This window comes from Trachurus japonicus, chromosome 2, assembly GCF_045865225.1.
Source record: "Trachurus japonicus isolate A0001 chromosome 2, Traja_1.0".
Classification (NCBI taxonomy): Eukaryota; Metazoa; Chordata; class Actinopteri; order Carangiformes; family Carangidae; genus Trachurus; species Trachurus japonicus.
In genome coordinates this window covers 62,446-84,957 of record NC_140908.1, presented here as the reverse complement: position 1 = coordinate 84,957, position 22,512 = coordinate 62,446, and the positions used below count along the sequence as shown (strand labels likewise).

General features: G+C 42.9%; 2 protein-coding genes across 2 annotated transcripts in view; both read left to right on the top strand.

The window, feature by feature from the left end:
- The window catches only part of LOC146990417 (NLR family CARD domain-containing protein 3-like), a 66,468-nt gene that overhangs the window by 19,621 nt on the left and 24,335 nt on the right, over nt 1-22,512 (top strand). The window lies entirely within an intron of this gene.
- Nucleotides 1-22,512, top strand: part of LOC146990418 (protein NLRC3-like) — a 29,582-nt gene that overhangs the window by 6,726 nt on the left and 344 nt on the right. The window contains exons 4-6 of the mRNA XM_085802846.1: nt 1,169-1,345; nt 8,243-8,416; nt 16,797-16,970. Coding sequence (XP_085658972.1) covers nt 1,169-1,345; nt 8,243-8,416; nt 16,797-16,970 — 525 coding nt within the window. The remainder of the gene's footprint in view (nt 1-1,168; nt 1,346-8,242; nt 8,417-16,796; nt 16,971-22,512) is intronic.

Genomic DNA, 22,512 nt, shown 5'->3' with positions numbered 1-22,512 from the left:
CTGCCCGGCTTGACGGGATTGCTTGCGGCAAATAGACCAGATGCTAAAATGATCGCTGCAGGGCTCAAACCGGGTGCGGCACATTTGGTGTGCGCCCCTCTTGGGATTCAATCCCTGATCACCCATGTCGAAGGCAACTGCTGTACCCACTGTACTACCGCAGCAAGCACCTTACATGCTCCACCCAGCAAGTACTTAACCAACTTTTCGAAATCGCAGACCTTTTATCAGGTTTGGAATGGTGCCCCTTTTTCAGAAATAATTAATTCCGAAACATGAAAGTAAATGTTCGGAATGGCGGCCCTTCGGAATGGCACACTGGTACCGGGTCAGTGCTACGTTGTTACTCACGATACTTAGTGTGAGTAAAGTGGCCCGATCATTGCAGACACCTCTAATCTTGTTACCCAAGCAACAAGACTTAAAGGGATAGTTCAACATTTTGGCAAATTTGCCCATTGCCATAATCCCTATAGTCAAAGGGGTAGGTTTATTACATTTAATTATCGGTGCATGTTGTTTTCAGATCTGCAGGGCAAATTCTGAAAGTAGTAACACACAAAGGAGACAATTAAAACGACCCCCCTGAAAACCTCCGTCTTAAGCAAGGGGAGTGGAGTCAGACAATGCCCGGCTACAGTAATGAAGCTTTCTGCCTGTGATGGCAACAGAGTTTGACCAGCCAATCATTTTAGAAGACCGGCTGCTTGCCTATGAGTTGACCCACTGGTCTTGACAAGCTGGTCCCATAGGTGGCTCTTCACATCTATGAAAACGTCAGAGCAAGTTTCCGAACAGGCTTTATTTGGATAAACTGACAAACTGATCTAAATGGTTACTTTTGGTTCATCCAACACGTCATCTACTCGCTTTCTGTCATTTCCAAACACTATTCTCTGTGTCCTGCCCCCTATCTGAACTTCACGCGTCATTGGAATCACATGACTGCAAACCACCTACTGTATATAACCCTATTTAAAAAAAGAGCCTACCAAATCAGTTGTGCAGGACCGAACCATTAGGATCATTCCAGTGAGAGAAGATGAGCTGAACCATCACATTATCATGTCACACATCCTATGCACCAATTGTATTTTCACTTTTTTCTTTGTATTTTCCACTATTTACATCAGATTTTTATTTGAAAAGATTTTTTCTCTCATCACAGACTACGTGACTGTCGACTCTCAGGAACTCAATGTGAAATTGTGGCCTCAGCTCTGAAGTCCAACCCCTCCCTCCTGACAGAACTGGACCTGAGCCACAACTGGAACCTGCAGGATTCAGGAGTGAAGGTTCTGTGTGCTGGACTGGAGAGTTCAAACTGTAGACTGGAGACTCTGAGGTCAGTTTGTCTGTTTTCTGTCTGTATTCAGGTCAAATGTTTCACTTGTCCATTTGTTGAGGATTTCAACAAAGAGCTGGAGAATAGAATAGAATATCCTTTTTTGTCATTGTCACATGTACAACAAAATTAAAATGCCAAACCAGTCTGTGTAACAGGTCAATAAAAAAAGGGAGCATACAAATTCGCTAGAATAAATACTGTTAATAACAAACAAAATCAAAAACAAACACACCCCATACATTCAATATCTGCCCAATGGCACAACCCCCTAATAATGCACTGGTGTTTTTGAATGTGGTTATTGCTATCAGGAAGGAACTGTTTTTGAATCTGTTTGTCATTTTTCTGATTGCCCTGTACCGTCTGCCTGATGGCAACAGTTCAAGTTGCGTTATTACAACGATATGGCCGGCACCTCAACATGGCGTATGGCCCGGTGTAACCCGCTCCTCCCCTCCCCACCGCTACCATTTGTCTCTTTCTTCGCCAACAGACCTTCTACCGAATGGGAAGGCTTTTTCTTTTTAGTGGGATCCACTTCTGAACCTCTACCTTCTCGTTGTCAGGTAAAACCCAGTAGAACGCGTGTCCTGTGCACCAGTGTGGGAATGTCGCCCAAGACACCAAATACAAAAAGAACAAATACTGAAAAATACAGCGAGGTGTTAGAGGAGCCAAACGGCTTAATCAGCGTTGTATCATTAGGGTCCGGGCAGCGCAGCTGCCAGGACACTATTGTATTCCTAGGAATTCTTCTTCTTTAGGGTCCGGGCAGCGAAGCTGCCGGGACACTATTGTATTCCTAGGAATTCTTCTTCTTCTTCTTCTTCTTCTTCTTCTTCTTCTTCTTCTTCTTCTTCTTTCTTTCTTTCTTCTTCTTCCAAGGAAGTCATACTTCCCATGGGCGAAAACTCACCAAACTTTGCACAAAGGTTCAGTCCCATGCCAGATTCACTCAACTCCAAGGACATGTGCCCCCCCCTCCTAGGGGGGGCACAATAAGCGTTTAAATTTAAAAACTTTAAAAATTCCTACCAAACCAACGGTAGATGCTACAGTGTTGAAACTTCACCACAATGTAGCCTCAATACTGCTGAAACTTTTGTCCACTTAAACTTATTACAAATTATGAAGTCCATCACTCTGTTTTTTTCAATAACTGTAAAACTTTTAAAATGTATCTCCTCCCACAATTTTTGCTCAATTGACACCAAACTTGCTACAGAGCATCTCCAGACTGTCCTCCACAAAACTTGTTTCTCGGATTTTTGATTAAGCAAAAATTGAGCCTACAGTGCATGAAAACGTTTGACTGTAAACAGTACTGTAAACATATACCATCAAATTCTTGCTAAATACATTTTCAAACTTCCTGAAAAAAAATGACAATATTCTGGAGTCATGGTTGATGAAGTTTGGCAAATATCTGAATTTTAATTCAAAAACTGAATTTTCTAGAACATTTTGAATTCTGCTCTCATGGGAACAACTGCAGCCAATGTGAGTGTGGAATTTTTAAACATCATATTTTCTCTTATGAAGCAAAACACTTATCATTAAAAACAAATCACCAACATTTCCATGCTGTCAAGATGCAATTTATGTATTATCAGATTTTTGTTTAGATGACTGAATTATTGACATTTTGACCATTTCATCACAACAGCTGCCCGGGCACTGGCTCACCTGAGTGGATAAATGAGGCTACACAGCAGGTTTCACTACCAGCTAATTAGCTCAGCGAGTTAGGAGCTGGTTCTTGCTGTCAGAGATTGTGAGTTCGAGACCCAGCGCGGGTGATGATGATCAAAATGTCAAATGTCCTCAAGCTATTTTCCTGTCTAAATGCAATTTATGTATTAACAGATTTTTGTTTAGATAACAGAAATCTGCGTTCACAACTGCTGCCCGGACACTGACTCCCTGAGTCTATTTGAGAAGACACACACCATGTTTCACTTCCAGATAATTAGCTCACTGAGTTAAGCGCTGGTTCTTGGTGTCAGAGGTTGTGAGTTCGAGACCCAGCCAGGGTGATGATGATGACAGATCAAAATGTCAAATGTCCTCAACACAAAACACAAGACAATTGTCCTAATGGTGGCATCACAGCAAGCCTCTAAATTTAAAAATCCAAATAGCTTGGACTGGACCATGTGCGAAGGCTCCTAACATCTTAGACTCATAGTAGATGTTTGACAAATACATATCATTATTTTACCTCAAAAACTGATTTTTCTTTTTCTGCCTACATGACACTGAATGGCTTACTCAATTTGTGAAGCCACTGTTGAACTGCCACTTGTCAATTAGCTGCGATTAGTGCGATAGACACTGGTCTTTGGTTCCCGAGGTTGTAGGTTCAATCCTCAACTGATGCAAATTGGACATTATAAGGACAACTGTCTTGTCTTCCTATTCTCCTGTTTGTTGCTCAGAATTGCCTAAATTTGCCCAAAAGTTGCCCGGACCCGACCCATCGCTGCGCAGCAGCTATAATCTCCTCTTGTAGTGGCTTGGGTAAAACGGATATTACGCACTATAGCTTTAAATGACTGGGCTCTTTTGAGGCAGCAGGAACTGTGCAGTTCTTCCAGGGTGAGGAAAGGGCAGCCGATCTTTTGAGCCATGTCAATGACCCTCTGAGGCGCTTTCCTCTGAGTCACTGCAGCTGGTGTACCACACACACAAAGTATACTATAGTATAGTATAGTATGCCTGTAAAAGGACATCAGTAGTCTCTGATAAAATCCTGCAAGAATGGACCATGGCTGGATTCATTATTGGGCAACAAACTCACAATAACCGTGTCGTCTGCAAATTTTAAAATGTGCCTGTTTTCATAAACACTCTTGCACATATTTGTGTAGGATAAAAAGTAAAGGGGAGAGAACACATCCCTAAGGTGAGTCAGTAGAGGAACATAGTGACTCAGATAAAATGGCATTCACTTTGACTCTGTTAAAAAATCTAAAATCCAACCCACCAGATTATGGCTCAGCTGAAAGTCCTCCATAAGCCTTGTGGCTAATTCTAACATGGGTTTTGTTCCCCTCCAGATGTTTAAACAAAAGGTTTAGTAGGGTAAGTGTTGCATCTACAATGCCTCTGTGGGCCCTGTAAGCAAACTGCATAGGGTCAAGTGCATTTGCTGTTCTCCCTTGTAGTTCTGACTTGACAAGTTTTTCAAATGATTTCCTTAAAAGAGGTAAGGGCGACCAGTCTAAAATCATTCAGAGTTTTAGGTCTGTTGACTTTAGGAAAGCGATAATCTCTGCTTGTTCCCACAACCTGGGCACCTTTTGCTGTCTCAAAATGTGATGAAAGATAGGACTCAATTGTTTTGCACATGGACATGTCTTGATTTTTTCAGGGCCAGGGCTTTTATTTGTTTTTAGAGAGAGGAAACATTTTTTTTCAACGCAAACTGTTGATCATTTTTAAGATTGTCTCTCAAATTCTTAACTTCCTCGCTGAAGTCGAACTGGTCAAATCGTAGATGGAATTTATTAAGAGCACTGGCTAAATCACAGTTTGACCCAAAACGATCAATGGTGATGTAAGTGAATCCGTGTATCATTCGTTCTTTCCATTTTCAATTGGAAATCAAAAATGAAAAAATGAAAAAGTGACAGCTTATTTTGTTTTTGGTTTTTTAATCTAACACAAAAAATGTCTGGTTTTTCGTAATTCAATTTTAGGCTTATATCAAAAATACGAAATGGAAAAACAGGCAGCATGACTGAATTTGATTTTAATATTTAATTTGTCACGTTTACGTGACCCGGAAGTTTGGCGATATCAAAGAGACGCAGTCACAAAGATCATTCATAGTTTTCAGTGACCCGCAGAGCTGGAGGGTAAAACATCGGTTCAACGACAAGACCGGACACTGTACAGAGCAGCAACCACGAAGACTTAGGTCATCTCACTAGTCATTAACCTGTTCACGCAGGCCCCCTAGTGGTTGGGACGCCGGCGTCCCAAATTAATTAACACATAAAAGTCGTCCTTTATACAACGAAAGTAGGCATGTTGTGATGAAAACTTCAACACAAGACATTTTAAGGACACTTTCGGCAACATGTAGGAAAAAAATGAAGTTTCTAGGTGCTACGTTTTTTTCAGTCACTGAAAATGTCTCAAACAATATCAGACTACGGCAGCCCACAAGCGACGTCACGTCAACAACTAAGGTGATTTAAACATATACGTATGTACCATCTGTACACCTCTTCTTTCACCACCAAAAAATCGTATACTGTCATATAAACAAAAGCAAAGAACAAAAATGCCGTTTTTACCCCATAAAAGTTTTAAACAAGCCTGCTCACTGAACACAAACAAACCCGGAAGTCATTTTCGCGTGCCGAAAAATACGGACAATCATCAATAAAAGACCCACTAAAACACTGAATAAAATTACAAGCTTACCCTCTTTTTAAAGCTGAAGATGTGCTCGACAAGGATCCATGGCTCGATTTTATCCATCGTGACCAGATAATCCATAGCAGTGTCACGTTCCCCCGCAGCTCTAATACTACTCTCATTCTCCGTCAGACTGCGCACGTCACCCCCGTGAGTTTGATTGACAGGCGAAAAGTCATTCGTCCAATAGGAGAGACTGTAAGGTGTGACCTGATATATAATGATCACTGATTGGGCAAAGCTTAAGCCTGCACCCAGCTGGTTCCTGTGGTTCCCTGGCATTTTACTTATGTAACTGGTGTTCCTAAAAGCCATCAAGTATGTGATTGGCCCATATAGGTTATCTGTTGGGGGAAAAAAAATCTCACTAAAATCTTGCAGTGTGCATTTTAGCCAAATTGGACAATTTTGCAACACAGAGCTGATAACGTGCCCACCAGCTCACAGGCCCAAGGGGCAGAACACAAGCACCTGAGAGGCGCCCTCACAACTTGTGGTTACCCTAGTTGGACCTTTGTGAAAACTGCAGCTGCTTCCAGAAAAAAAAACAGCAAAGTGGTTGAGAAAGAAAGACAAAACAAGAGAAACAACATAGTCATTCCATATGTGTCTGGAGTATCAGAAAAACTCAGGAGGACCTTAAACAACCACCGTATCCCTGTGTATTTCAAACCCAGCAACACACTCAGACAGAGACTGGTACATCCCAAGGACAAAACACCACACACCCACAAAAGCAATCTTGTGTATGCAGTCCAATGCAACGAGGAATGCAAAGACCTCTACATTGGAGAAACAAAACAACCACTACATAAACGTATGGCCCAACACAGGAGAGCTAACTCCTCAGGCCTGGACTCTGCTGTCCATCTACATCTCAAGGAGAAAGCCCACTCCTTTGAGGACAGCAATGTCCAAATCCTAGACAGAGAGAACAGATGGTTTGAAAGAGGAGTCAAAGAAGCCATCTATGTAAAAGTAGAGAAACCATCCCTAAACAGGGGAGGTCTCAGACAGTTCACAAGTGGCAAGTGCCTCCAACGACTGTTGTTATAACAACATAGGGCACTAACAAAGTCAAAACCAAATTTCCATCAAAGACAGTCATTTAAACAACTGTCATTGGCACTTGGAGCACAAAAGGGAACCAGTGACATCATCACCCTTGTGAACGCCCACACAAGAGGTTAAATAGTGAGTCTCCACACCAGATAGTTGGACCAGTCCCAGCCTGGTCAGTTGCGTACATGAACTGATGAAGCCTCTTGGATGAGAGGTGAAACGTCTTCCTAGACAAATAACTAAGTCCAGTTGCTTTCGATTTAACCTCCTTTGAAATGAAAAACCAGACATTTTTTCATTTTTTGTGTTAGATTAAAAAACAAAAAACAAAATTATCTGTCACTTTTTCATTTTTTGATTTTTGATTTCCAATTGAAAATGGAAAGAACGAATGATACACGGATTTGAAGTGCTCTTTGTCTGTTTTGTGCCTGCCATTGACCAGGCAGCAGGCAGAAAGGTTATTCTCTGCTAGTTTGCTCTCTACTTTGGATTTGGATTTCTGTTTAGCCTGTAAAATTTAAATTCTCAGCTCCCTTTAGCTGCTTGTTGTACAGCAGTACAACAGTTTTGGTAGACTTGTTTTTCATGGCGTAGGCTTGGGCGAAACCAGTGAAATTATCAATCACAATAAGAATGTACTCGAACCCCTGTTTGCATGTCCCTAAGGTCGCTTTCACACCTGAAGATCTATTTTACTTCATTTTATCTGGTGTTTTCCCCATTGCAAATGACTGAGTGTAAGATAGCGTTTCCTCAATGTCTCTAAAATCCAATGCTCTGAAAATTATTGTGTGTGTGTATGTGAATGTATGTGTGTCTCCCAAAATGTGTCCCCTATGTTCCTTGTTTTCATCATGTGAAGCACTTTGAGCTGCTGTGGGTATGAAAAGTGCTATAAAGTCTGATTGATTGATAGCTGAGCATTTAAACAGCATAAACAGGACCCTAGTTTTATTATTACGACAAAAAGGTGAGACCAGTCATTGTGAGAAATTCTCTGGTTTTTCAATTTTGATCTTCAAATCAGAAATTTGATGAGGATCAAACTAACAAATGCTCTGCTGCTGATTTGAACATGACAGAAGCTGCATCTGTCTTCAACAAATATTTCACCAGGCTGAAGTCACATCAGTGATGATGAACGGCAGCAGATTTCTGGAAACATCAGTTCATTTTTAAGCTCATTCTTGAGAACAGAACCTATTGCGTCCATTTTGACTGTTGATCATTTTATTCTTGGTGTCTGTTCAAACAGATTTATAGGCTTCAATGTTCCAAAAAGAGCTGATTCTCCTTCCATGTGCCTGAAAGTCCCTCTGCTCATCTAGACACTGATCATTGATCAGGACACATCTGATCCATTATCACTAATTTGATCTACATCTGTTATTCTTTATTCAGATTGGAGCGCTGCAGTTTGTCAGAGATCAGCTGTTCTTCTCTGGGCTCAGCTCTGAAGTCCAACCCCTCCCACCTGAGACTCCTGGACCTGAGCCACAATGACCTGCAGGATTCAGGAGTGAAGGATCTGAGTGGTTTTCTGGAGAGTCCAGACTGTAGACTGGAGACTCTGAGGTCAGACTCCATGTTTTATTTCTGTGCTCAGATGAATATGATGTGAAAGTTGTGTTGACACTGAGCTGCAGACATGAGGCTGATATTATACTGATCCACACTGAGGATCTCCATAGTGACGTCTGTTTTCTTCTTCTCTGCTTTTAGTCAACTCACTCATTTCACCTCAACTACACAAACACATTGAATGTGTCAGACAATAACTGATCTATAATCAACAGAGATGGCTCCACCTCTTTCCCGAGGCTCTGTGATTATTGTAGTGATAAAGCAAACACAGTCTGTCTTCGCTAAATGTTGTTCGCCTGAATGTATATTTAGCTGTACAGAGCTAAAGTGCTTAACACTCTGACTAAACTTTTAAAAAAAAAAGGCCGCTGTGTTGACTTGGAGTAGTTTTAATCAGGAAAAGTGTAAAAGTGTTGTAACTGTACTCCCCCACAGGAGCATAGTCTGGGAGCTGCTTTTTTTCTCCTCCCCTCTCCTCTTGTTCCCCCCCCCCCCTCTTATCGCCCAGTCATCCTGTTATGTGTGTCTTATTGTATGTATTGTATGCTGGATATGTACGGATGGGTTGATTGCTGTAATTTCACTGTACTTCTGTATAGTGACAATAAAGACATATAGGTATAGGCAAAACAAATATTGACAAAAACATACTTATTTATAAACATACACAAATAAAAATATTACCGAAAATGTGTGGAACTAACAGACAATGCCTTTAAAAACTGTGAAGGCGTGGATGGCAATATGGCTGCAACCATGTGCTCCTGGTAAAATCTTGAAGAAGAAAAAAAGCAAGGAGGAAGTGACCCGAAAGGAAGTGACCAACAGAATAAAATACACAAAACAACCACTAGGGTGCAACAATAAATAGATCCAATACCATCCATGGGGGTTGCCATGGATTTGCTGAATAGATTCAGTTTGGATTCACAGGGTCCTGACTCAATTGGGTTTGACTCAGAGATTTCAATTTCACTTTCTATTTGCTTGGATATGAATGACATCTCTCAGAGAACTAATGCTGTAAATAGTTCCTTGCTGCATTATTCTAAATATTAATATTCATCATTCATTTTATTTTATTTCTTAAAAACTCTTGGATCTTATCACATCTTGTTGTGTCCACAGGAGTGTGTTCAAAACCAAACTCAGCTTTTATGAGTCCATACTGGATTCTTCCTGTGAAAATGGATTTGAATGGGAGAATAGATTTTTTCCAACCAGCCCAACATGTCATAATAACAAGTTGTGTGTGTGTGTGTGGTTTCAGCAGGTTTTTCTGTCTCTGTGCTTCATCAGCTGCTTTATTCAACATGTGTTTCTAGATGTTTATTTTTAGTATATTTTTGGGCTTTTTCACCTTTATTTGATAGCACAGTAGAGATAGACAGGAAAGGGGGAGGCAGAGAGAGGGGGAATTCAATTCAATTCAATTTATTTAAAGTGGGACAATGAAAGTTCATGAACGAAACAAAATCGTAAACAAGCCGGATTGTAGCCACAGGCTAATTTCCATCCGCTGTCCCATACATAGATGTTCCCTGGTACAAAAAATACAATAAATAAAAACAAAAGCATGTTATAAAATAGCAGCAGTCAGTTTACAGTACAATAGATAATAATACAGATTCAGACAGTACAAAAGTGCAACCGTGTCATGATAAAGTGCTTACAATCATCAAAGTGCTTAGAAGGTCCTGGGAGTAATATCTAATTGAGCTGTTTTACAATGATAGGTCTGTATTGTTTCAAAGTTGTTGGAGCTTCTTAAAAACTGACGATCACTGCCGTTTCTCATTCAAGCCGATCATATTTACTGATTTAAACACGGAAACACTGTTACAAGCGAGGAAAACAAACAACGGCGACATAAAAGTACGAGGAGGAAATTGCAGATTCGTTACTTAGCAACAGCAACATTCTTTTGTAGCAACTAACGTCTAAACGCTATTACTTAGCAACAGTAACATTCTGAACTAACGTCTAAACGCTACACTGGCAGAAGACAACATAACACATTCTTATTTCAAAATAAAAGCATTTGTTATTGTAACCTATTATCCTAATGTCAGAGAAAATATTTACAACATCCTCCCGCCCGATGAACAGTTGTTCATCACTATCATGTTCATCACATCACATTGCAATTAATTAATTAATCTCTAAAGGATAGATTAGCTGAACAGGTCTTCTTAATAAACTGCCTGTGGATGTATGAACTATACAGGAGCGTACAAGTCCATCTCTCCCTGGAAACAGTTCAGTTATCCTGCCTATTTTCCAGGTCTGTCGGGGTGCGTTGTCCTCACCGACCAGGATGACATCTCCCACTTTCAGCTCAGTGGGTGTAGGTGTCTCACATTTGTGAGCTGATTTCAAGTCCATCAGGTAATCCTTTCGCCAGCTGTTCCAAAAGCTGGTCAGGAGTCTCTGTCTGTATCTCCATCTCTTGCCCATGTCCTCTCTACTCACTGTTGTTATCTGAGAAGGGGGAAGCAGAGTCTTTGGTGGTAGAGAAGTTAGTCTTTTACCAACCAGGAAATGAGCAGGTGTGAGTGGCTGGGGTTCAGAGGCATCTTCATGAACATATGAGAGGGGCCTGGAGTTCAACACAGCTTCCACCTCCGTAAGTATGGTTGTTAACTCCTCAAAACTTAAAGATGCTTTCCCCAGGATCTTCCTTAAGCATGTTTTTACAGACCTCACAAGTCTCTCCCAGAAGCCACCCCACCAAGCTGCTCTCTCGGCGATGAACTTCCATTTGACTCCTCTATCAGAGAAAAACTCTGTGAGCTCTGATCCTTTCAGTGACTTCCAAAGTTCTCTTAAGTCTTGGTCTGCTCTTTTAAATGTTTTGGCATTGTCTGAATAAATGATCTTACATAGCCCTCGTCTAGCAATAAATCTCTTTAAAGCCAAGAGAAAATTTTCAGTAGTCTGGTCTGACACTAACTCTAGATGCACTGCCCTAGTGACTGCACAAGTGAAAAGTGCAATGTATGCTTTCTTGGGCTGTCCACTAGATTTTACATACAGTGGACCTGCAAAATCTACACCAGTTACTTCAAAGGGCGGAGACTCTGTGACTCTGTCTCTGGGTAATGGAGCTGTCACTTGCTGAGCTGGTTTCACCTTTAACCTCCTATAGATGTAACAATGTGATACCAACCGCTTAACTAGCTGTCTCCCTTTTAGAACCCAGTATCTCTCCCTCATCTGAACTAGAGTATCCCTGACTCCAGAATGCATGACTCTTTCATGGCAGTGCTGAACTAGTAGCTCAGAGTATCTGTGGTTTGCAGGTAGCACATATGGGTGTTGCTCTCTAAAGCTGAAATCAGAGTGCTGTAACCTGCCTCCTACACTAATGAGCCCATTTTCATCTAAGAATGGCTTCAAGTCTTTGATTTTTGAATCTCTGCTGATGTTCTGACCTGATGTCAGCTGACTGATTTCTTGGCTAAAACTCTGCTCTTGAGTCATCTTTACCCAGTACACTTCTGCTGCAGTGAGCTCCTGAGAAGTTAGCTCTCCCTGTGTCTTTTGACTGGATCTAGCATTAGCTATGAACCTATGTACCCATGCAGTTATTCTAAGTACTTTCTTTAATCTGCTGTACTTGTCTAGGTCTAACAGTGGTTCAGCTGGTTCAGTGCTGGTGAGCTGTACTGCAGTCTGATACTTGGACCTGAGCTCAGAGCTCACCTCATCTGCAACAAAGTCCTCATCCATGCTTTCTGCTTCATCAGTTGACAGTAGTGAGGGAGGGCCGCTCCACCACAGCTGGCTCTGGATGAGGTTGTCGACGCTCTGGCCTCTGGTGGGTAAATCAGCAGGGTTGTTTTTCCCACTGCAGTGGGACCATTGCTGTGGGTTTGTCAGACCTTGTATCTCAGTCACTCGGTTTGACACAAAAGGTTTCCATTTTTGTGCTGTGCTGCGTATCCAATGGAACACAATCATTGAATCTGTCCACATGTGCAGGTGATTCTTCTCCATGTTTAGTGGCTTGAGTAGGTTATTTGCTAACCTTGCTCCTATCAGTGCACCCATAAGCTCCAGGCGTGGTAAAGTCATTTTCTTTAAGGGTGCTACTTTTGACTTGGATGCCACAAAACATGTTACAATGTCTCCGTCTTTGTTTGGTCCTTGCAGGTAGGCAACAGCACTGTACGCCTTCTCACTGGCATCACAAAAGATGTGCAGTTTCAGTGTCTGTGACTTTGGCTGGATTTCAATGTGGTACCATCTTGGAATAGCTACAAGATGTAGCCTTGGTAGCTCTGCACACCACTGATCCCATTTTTCAGCCAAGTCTGTGGGTAACTGTTCATCCCAGCTGATTCCTCTCTCCCACAGTTCTTGAAACAGGCATTTCACCCGTATGGTAAATGGAGTGAGGAATCCTATAGGGTCAAAGATACGTGCTGATGTCTGTAACACACTTCTCTTTGTGTTTTCTTTGCCCTTTACAATGTCTAGTAGTCCCTTTAAGTCAAACACAAACTCATCTTTCTCTGATCTCCACACTAATCCGAGCACTTTCAGCACATTTCCACCAGCATCTGTCTCTGTTGTGTGCTCCACTCCATGTTGTGTCCACTTGGCTCTCAGATCTGGTGAATTTGTCACCCATTTGCACAGGTTCATGCCAGCATGGGACAGGATCTCTTTTGCTGTGGTGGAGACTGAAAAGGCTTCCTCGACATCACTTGAGCTGGAGATGAAATCATCAACGTAGAGAGACTCCCTCAGTGCCTCCACCACCCTGGGCTGCTGACTTTCGTACTGTTCTATGTGTTTTCTTACAGTGGCAGCTAGCAGAAATGGACTGGGTGACACTCCAAACACTACTCTACTCATTCTCATAATGCGCAGCTCATCTTCACAGTTCTTGTTTGGAGGTCCATGGAGCCACAGGAATCTAACAGCATCTTTATCTTTCTCTGCTAGAGCTATCTGCAAGAATGCCTTAGTAATGTCTGCAGTAAAGGCTATCTGGTGTAATCTGAATTTGATTAGCACATCTAGCAGATTTGGATTAAGGTTTGGCCCAGTCAGTAAACAGTCATTTAGGGAGGGGCAACCTTCCTCATGTGATGATGCATCAAACACTACTCTCAGTTTTGTTGTCGCTTTGTCTTCTCGGAGAACAGCATGATGTGGCATGTAGTATTTCACAGTCTCTGGATGTTCTTCTGCTGCGGTGTTCTCAGTTACATCCTCACAGATGCCTTGCTGTTGATAATCTGTGATGACATCATTGTATCTGGAGTACAAAGTTGCATCCGTCTTTAATCTCCTCTTGAGGCTTTCAAACCGTCTTTTTGCAACTCTGAAGTTGTCTGGGAGTGCTGGTTTGTCATGTCGCCATGGTAACTCAACTTCATAGTGACCATTTTTGTAAGTCACAGTCTGTTCAAAGTTCTGTAGAGCCTCGGTTTCTGCTGGGCTCTGGGTCTTTTCGTTGACTATGCCCAGTGACTCCACCTCCCAGAAGGCATGTAGCTGTTCTGAGATCTTTGTGTCCTCTTCTAGGCTGATGTGCATGCAGGTGGTGTCGGTCACACTGGATGATGAAATAGGCCCCTGCAGAGCCCACCCAAAGCAGCTTTCTATGGCAACAAGTGATTCTGTGATTCTCTGGACTTTGCCGGATACCACTTGCCAGTAATAGTCAGCTCCTATTAGCAGTGACAGTTCTGCATCATCAGAACCATCCAGTGGAAAATCAGCCAGCTGCAGACCCTGTCTCTTTAGCTCCTCTTGGATGGGTTCGCTGGGGACCTTTATCACTGCCGTACACACTTGAGGGGTTTCCACTGCCTCAATCTCTATTTTCTGTTGTGTGTTCCACACGTTTTGCAGTGATACCTTGACAATGTTGCGCTGTACTGTCACAGGAGCAGCAGATCCAAAGGTGTGCAGATGCAGTGTCTCTTTTCCTAGCACTGGTAATCCCAGAGCTTTCACCACACCTTCATGAATGAAGCTTCTTTGGCTGCCTCCATCCAACAGACAGCGTACGATTTTTCTTCCTGCTGGGCCCTCTGTCCACGCTTTCACCGTCTGCAGCAGCACTGTATTCTGTGTGTTAGCCTTTGGTTTTGCGGTGCTGGACACAGAGGATACAACCGCTTCCGTACTACCACTGTTCACACTTGTCTGGGGGTTGTTCTGGTCACACACTGACTGGTGATGTCTGCGTCCACATAAAGTGCAAACACTTTTAACTTTGCAGAATTTTGCTATGTGTTTTGGACCCAAGCACACATAGCATCTTCCCAGCTTCCTTAATTTTTCTTTGCGAGCTAGCACAGAGCTGTCAGGGCAATGTTCTGGTTTGTGACTGGGACTATCACAATAGATGCAGGTCTGTGGTGCTATGCTCGCTGTGTGCAGTGCTGTAGCTGAGGGCATACTCCAACTTTTAGGTCTTCTGTCATAGGAGGGTGCTGGTTTACAGACAGGTCTATTATTTGACGGAATGTCCCTTTGTGTGTTACCTGGTCTGGTCAGTTGAAGTGCTCTTTCTCTGCTTTGAACCTCATTCTGAAGGAAATGAATGAGCTCAGGCACTTTCCATTCAGCATTTGGGTCTGATCTGCGTGTGTAGGCCAATGCAATGTCCTCTGGTATCAGCTGTAATAGTACTGGGCAGAGCAGGCAGCCATATGTGTCACTGTGAACTCCCATGGATTCCAGGCTCCGGATCTGAATTTCACATTCATCATACAGTTGTCTGAGTGCTGCAACATCTGATGATCTTTTCACAGGAGCAAGGTTCAACAGTTTGGACATATGTGCACTAATTACAATGTCTTTTCTTCCAAAACGGCTCTGTAGTAATTCCACTGCTGCATCATAATTCCTATCAGTCATGCTTAGTCCTGTTACAGCTCTTGCTGCTGTTCCAGTCAGATAGGATCTCAGGTAGGTGAACTTCTCCCTCTTACACAGCGCGTCATTCTCATGAATAGCCGTTTCATACTGGGACCAGAATTCTTGCCACTGGCTTACATCTCCGTCGTATTTTTCTATCACCAGCTTCGGCAGTTTAACAGTCTGTCTGCTTTCTGATCTTACTGTGCCAGAGCTTGCGTCACTCATCCGCTCACTCACGGGGTCCCGCGTCGTCCTTATGAGCCTATCGACCCGGGCTTTCAGTGTGATGATGCGGTCCTGGTAGTCCTGAGTGGTCGCGATCTCTGCCTCCAGTTCCTCCGTCGGCGTTTCATCCTCGATGCCGTTGTCCAAGTCCGTTAACGTTCCCTCTTTGATCACCAACACCGACAGCATTTCACAGAGTTTGTCACAGTCGGGTCCATCCTCCTTCCTCACCTCCTCTTCCATACGAGTCAAGAGTTTTGTTGTGGAGGTGCGGATCGTCTTTCGTTTCCGTTTCATCCGCTCGTATTGCTCGGCCATCTCCGCTGTTAACAACAGGTTCAACGGTAGCTCCAACTTGACAACATTCACAGTCTTTCGTCTTGAAATCCCGGGTTTCGGCACCAAAATGTATTGTTTCAAAGTTGTTGGAGCTTCTTAAAAACTGACGATCACTGCCGTTTCTCATTCAAGCCGATCATATTTACTGATTTAAACACGGAAACACTGTTACAAGCGAGGAAAACAAACAACGGCGACATAAAAGTACGAGGAGGAAATTGCAGATTCGTTACTTAGCAACAGCAACATTCTTTTGTAGCAACTAACGTCTAAACGCTATTACTTAGCAACAGTAACATTCTGAACTAACGTCTAAACGCTACACTGGCAGAAGACAACATAACACATTCTTATTTCAAAATAAAAGCATTTGTTATTGTAACCTATTATCCTAATGTCAGAGAAAATATTTACAACAAGGTCTAAGGATATAATTTAATCACTTGCACTGCTATGAGTAACTAAAAGTTATATAATAATGTAAGTGATAATACTATTGTATACACATACACATATATACACACACACATACATACATATATATATATATATATATATATATGTATATGTATGTATATATATATATATATATATATACACATACATACACACATATACATAATCGACCTATGACATGCAGGAAAGGTCTGCCCGATGCGGGACTCGAACCAGGGACACCTGCGTTGAGGACTGTAGCCTCTACATGGGGGGGCCGCCTTAACCACTGCGCCATGCACCGCCCCAGTGTTTCTAGATGTTTGTTGTCATGGCATGTCATGTTGTCTTTGAAAACTTGGATGGTCAGTAGAATCTCTGAGAAATGTGGCTGACCAACATGAGTTTGTATAGATGCAGTCACACATCACTACATCTGCTCATTAGGAACTTTGTCCTCAACTCACTGCTTTTATTCTTTATTCAGATTGTACAACTGCAGTTTGTCAGAGATCAGCTGTTCTTCTCTGGTCTCAGCTCTGAAGTCCAACCCCTCCCACCTGAGACACCTGGACCTGAGCCACAACAAGCTGCAGGATTCAGACCTGAAGGATTTGAGTGGTTTTCTGGAGAGTCCAGACTGTAGACTGGAGACTCTGAGGTCAGTTCACTGACTGTTACTGTTGTAGATCTTAGATCTTTAACGTACACTCACGGTATTCCGCACACTTGACTTTTTCCCGTAAATAAATTAATAAATATTTCCGGGCATTTTATATATGTCACCCCTTGATTCCGCCTCTTTTGACCCCAACCACTGCAGATCATCCACGCCCACTGCCCCCTACGTATCGCTGTAAGTTTCCACTGCGTGCCAATGACCGCACTGATAATGCCGGGGGTGGGGTGGTTGCGGCCGGAAAAAGCGCAGCGGGGAGAGGCTTACGACTTCCACCTACCGGTTTTAAGACATAATTACCGACCGGAAAAATCACAGAACCGTGTTTCGGGTGTCACAAAACACAGAGGAGATCATTTATAACAAAATGTTGACTTTTTGAAGGGATTTTGACATGTATAGCGGCACTTTGTCTGACATGAATGTGCACACCAATTCATTGTTAACATGTTAACAGTTATCAATTAAAAATAGAGTAGAATAGAGTAGAGAATAGAGAATACTTTATTCATCCCTAGCAGGGAAATTCAAGTTAGTCCAGTAGCTCACACAACAATGACAAAAAAGATGAACACAAAAAACATTTTAACAAGTGTTATATAAAACGATTGCAGCAGGAACAAATGATCTCTTAAATATATCAGTAACATTAACTGTGTGTCTGATTAATGGCAGAAAATAACCATAATGTTATCATAATTTGGTTAATCTAACCTGAGTCAACTTAAAGGGCCCATATTATGCAAAATCCACTTTCTATAGGTTTTGTAGTGGTCCTATGTGTTCCCGTGGCCTTTCTATGACGCCTGGAGGTGAAAAAAGTCTGTTCACTCCCTTAATTGATTTCTACACTTTTTTGAGACCGTGTCTCCAAACGGGCGAATTGGAAGTGCTGGCAGACTTGACGTCAGGATGCGATGAACTCAAGTGACTCCACCTCCCGGTACTTCCTTATACTCCCCCTGGACCAGTCTGGAAAACCCTGAGCTCCGCCCGCTGACACTTTTCCGGTACAGAGACACCCCCCCCCCCATCCACACACACACGCTCTCTCTCTCTCCCCCGTCCGTCATTTGACATGAAGATGCGGTAGATACGGGAGGAGCGGTCGGTACCGCGGCCACCAGATGATCGATTTGAATCATTGACTGAAAAACAGCCGCCTGTCATTAAAAATGAAATCGCGGATCAGAGAATATTGGAATGTCCAATGTCCCAATGTCAACACTGGCACATGTACCTGTAGTGAAAACCACACCCTCTCCCCGTGACAGATGTGGAGTGGACGTGGTTTACACATCTTATTTGCATTTCAAGGTGCAGACACAGAAATGGCTCGTTCTCAGGAGAGCTCTGGAGAGCCACTTTTAGATTACTGAGATATAGAGCTGCAGATTGATTTGGGGACAATACACTAGGAATACTATATGGTTGGACAACTTAGAACCATGTGAAATGGTTGAAAAACAGCATAATATGGGACCTTTAAGTTACGTTATTAACAGTTAAATTACACAACAATAACGTTTATGTGAATTATTGAAACACTGTGTAAGGTTAACTGTTAACTTATTATCAAGTCAGGGGAACAATAAAAAAAATGATATCTGGAATGTTTTTAAATAAACCATTTATTACAAATTATATACATAGCTAAAGAACTATTTATGCTGCCTTCATGTGCTATGGTAATTATGGTAAATACCAAAAGACGACTTGAAAAGTGCACATGAACACCCTCTCATGTGGTATTTTCCACTGAGCAACTCATAGAATTTTTTGATGCCCGAGCTGCCGAGATGAGAATAACCTTTGACCTTTTCAACATGGCGGCGAGCAACGCAAGATTCGTTAATGGTAAGCAAGGCAAGCCTTTAGAAAACAGTTAGCAGCTATTCACTTTATGTACGCTTTTAAAAAGCTAGCCAAATAGCCAGTGCTAAATCTCCATGAATATTAACATTTACCGTTTGAGTTTTGATAATTCATCTTCTTGCTGTAAGAGATGAACTAGAGAATCCAAGATTGTTTCACCCCATACATGTAGATGTCGCACGTGTGTACATCTATGATTTTACCCAAGTAACAAGTCTGAATCTGTGTGTCCACCATCTTTATTTTCTCTGTACAACAACAAAAGCACATGAACACAACGCACTAGTAAATACCAGGTCACAAGTGGAAAATACCATCTGTACCATAGCACATGAAGGCAGCATTACTATTTTCTCACTATTTACAGAAGTTAAACATGGAACAAAAAGAACAAATCTAACATATATATAATCGTGCAACAAAAAGAACTAATTTAACTATATATAAACATACAAATTGAACTATATATAAACATGTAAACATTGAACAAACAAGAATAAATATTAAAGCAGAAGTAAGCGGAATTTTTGTGTTAATATAAGTCTTAAATAGTTATATCTTCCGACAGCAATCACTTATATAGAGTGTTTGGTCTGAAACACGGGTCTGTCAGTCACTCTGCTCTGCTGTAAGCCGAGGAGAAAACTTTCCTTGTATCCTACAACCTTTATCCAATGAGGAGAGAGAACGGCATAAAGGGGCGGTCCTCTCTGTGTTTGCAGCCAAGGGATGCGCGTGAATGTGGTGACGTAAGGACGAGGGGACTGCTAACTCCATCGGCTGACAAGAAGTTAGCCAAAACCACCAGATCGCTTACTTCTGCTTTAATATGAAGATGTGGATCCTCTCCTCCTGTGGTGTCTGGTCTCCCCCTCTCTCCCCCACTGTGAAAGGCAAAATAACAGTGATTAAAAACTGTAGCTACACTGAAACACATCACACATATTTAAAGTTACATTGCATAAAATCAATCAATATTAAATTTCATAAAGTGCTTACAAATGCAAAATGTTGACTGATGTGTTCTAGGGTCATAATGTCAGGGAAGCAAGGAAAATACTCAAAAGAGCAGCTAGCTCAGGCAATGTCAGAGATTGAGAGAAGAGAGAGCGTCAGGGCAGTGTCGAAGAGGTTCGGGATCCCAAAATCAACCCTCTCTGACAAAAAACTCAACAAATATGAGTGCCAGCCCCACCCCAACAGGGCAATCAGCCACGGAGAGGAGGAGGCCCTGGTCAGCTACAGTACATCCTGTGGATGGCAGAACACAGGTTTCTGCTCACCAGGACTCACCAGGACAACCCGCTCACCAGGACCACCCTTGTGAATCTTCACAAGGATCTGAGTGACAACTGGTGGTCCTGGTTCAAGGCTCGTCACCCAGAGCTTCTCCGATCGAGGACCCCCGACTCCCTGGACAGGGCCAGAGCCATCGCCGCCACGCCAGAGGCCATCTCCTGGTTTTTCGACGTATACGAAAATATCATCAGCACCCACAGTCTCCATGATAAAGCACACCTCATCTGGAACTGTGATGAGACAGGTTTTCAGTGACAAACCTAAGTCGAGGGAGAAGGTCATCTGCCTGCGGCATGTGTACTGGCAGCAGACGACCACCAGGGAGCATATCACTGTGCACCTGGCGGTCAGTGCTGCCGGTGCTCATGTCCCTCCCTTCATCATCTATCCCCGGTGTCTTCCCTCGGTGGCCTACGCTCTGGATGGCCCGGCAGACAGCCTCTACAGGTTCTCTGAAAAGGGTTACCTGACATCTGAACTCTTTCAGAAATGGCTGGTGCATTTCATTAAGCATGCCCCGCTAGAGCGTCCATTGGTGCTCGTCATGGACCAGCATGAGACTCACTGTGGACGCCCGGTGATTGATTTCTGTCGGGCCAACCAGGTGGAGATCCTGCTCCTTCCTCCTTACACCATGCACATGCTTCAGCCATTGGACGTGAGTGTGTTTAACCCACTCAAGGCCACATTCAGCACCCAGGCCGTATGGGCCTGATCAGGGCTGACATGGTAGTGGGAAAGACTCACTTTTTTCCCCTTATGTTATGCAACTTAAATCAATCTGAAAAACACTAGTTTTTAACCTAAAAACAATTTATGTCTATATCTACCCATCTCAATTGTAAAGCTCGTACCCACCTCTTCTGCCGGTGGGTCCACCTCCACTGCTCCACTCCAGCTGCTGGTCCCTCGTCGCCTGCTCGTTGTGATGTCTGCCCGACATGCAACAGAAGTGTGACAGTGGTGGTCCTGTCTATATGTATATCTATACATATTATATAATATATAAATTAGGGCTGCCTGGTCGACCAAAAAATCATTAGCCGACTAAAATTTCATTGGTCGATTGGTTGCATGAAAAAAAAAAACATTTGGAGCCCTGTCTTGTCAAAATGAAGTCAAAATCAATATGGGCTTTTATTTTGAAGGGCCAAATACAGGAAGTCATGACACGTGATACTTTTTTGTTGTTGTTTTTTTTACACGGCACGGCGTTTCTCTCTCTCTCTCTCTCTCTCTCTCTCTCTCTCTCTTATCAATCAAAAGCGATCAGCGGTTGCTGCCGTGCCCGGCACCGTGTCACAGCGCTCACCGGCGGTCAGTCTCACAGTGTCACGGAGCAGAGACATGATAGTCCCCGCTGCAGTCAGAGTCCCGCACCGCTCCACACCGCGGACCCCCCACCCGTCACACAGCCTCAGCTCAGTCACTCACCCTCATCTACTGTGTTTATTGGTGATAAATGAGCATACTGCCGTGCCGGTATAACGGTAAAACCCGACCCCGACTGGCTTGTTGAATCTCGGACCCAACACGGCCGGAGACGAGCATTAATTAATTAATTCACAACCCGACCGCGGTAAAAAAAAAAAAAAAAAAAGGGAAACAGAAAGCCAGTGGCAACACTGGTTTTGAGACAGATCAGTCACTCTGCTGTGTGCTGTGACTGAGGTGGTAGTGGATGGAGTTTGTCATGAGGTCGGCGCGGGTGCGGGGGAATCTTTTCAAAGTAAAACCAAGTTTTATTCCCTGCATTTTATTCCTGAAAATATCGGCGACAATCGCCGAGTTTTGGCCGATTACCGATTAGTTTCAAACGGGCTATAATCGGCCGATTTAATCGGCTCGCCGATAAATCGGTCGGGCCCTAGTCCAAAGTACCGTGAGTAGTCACGGAAATCCGGATGCCCCGTCTTCCGGTATTTTTTTCAAAATTTCTTCAAAATGATTCGTCCAAAATCTGTCAATCAAACGTTGAAATACTCTTAAGACCCGCCCCCAAATAGCCAGATAAGCCAATCAGGCGTTCTGCGCATTGATATGTTATGGGCCTTTTTACTGTGCTAGGTGGTCACAAAGTGTCCGGAACACCGGGAGTGTACGTTATCCCACAACTGAACCTGATTGATCGTCACACACAACTTGAATCATTGACTTTGATGTGTTGAATGAATGAATGAATGTGTTGAAGGACATTTGAAATAGTTGTTGTCTCATGTTTCCAGTTGGTCACTTTCAGCTCATTTCACTCAGTCCTCATCAATAATGTGTGTTCACTTGACTCCAACCTTCAGGGGCAGCTGTCACAAACACATGTTAGACTGCTCTGTGGTGTTAGGCCAGTCTTAAT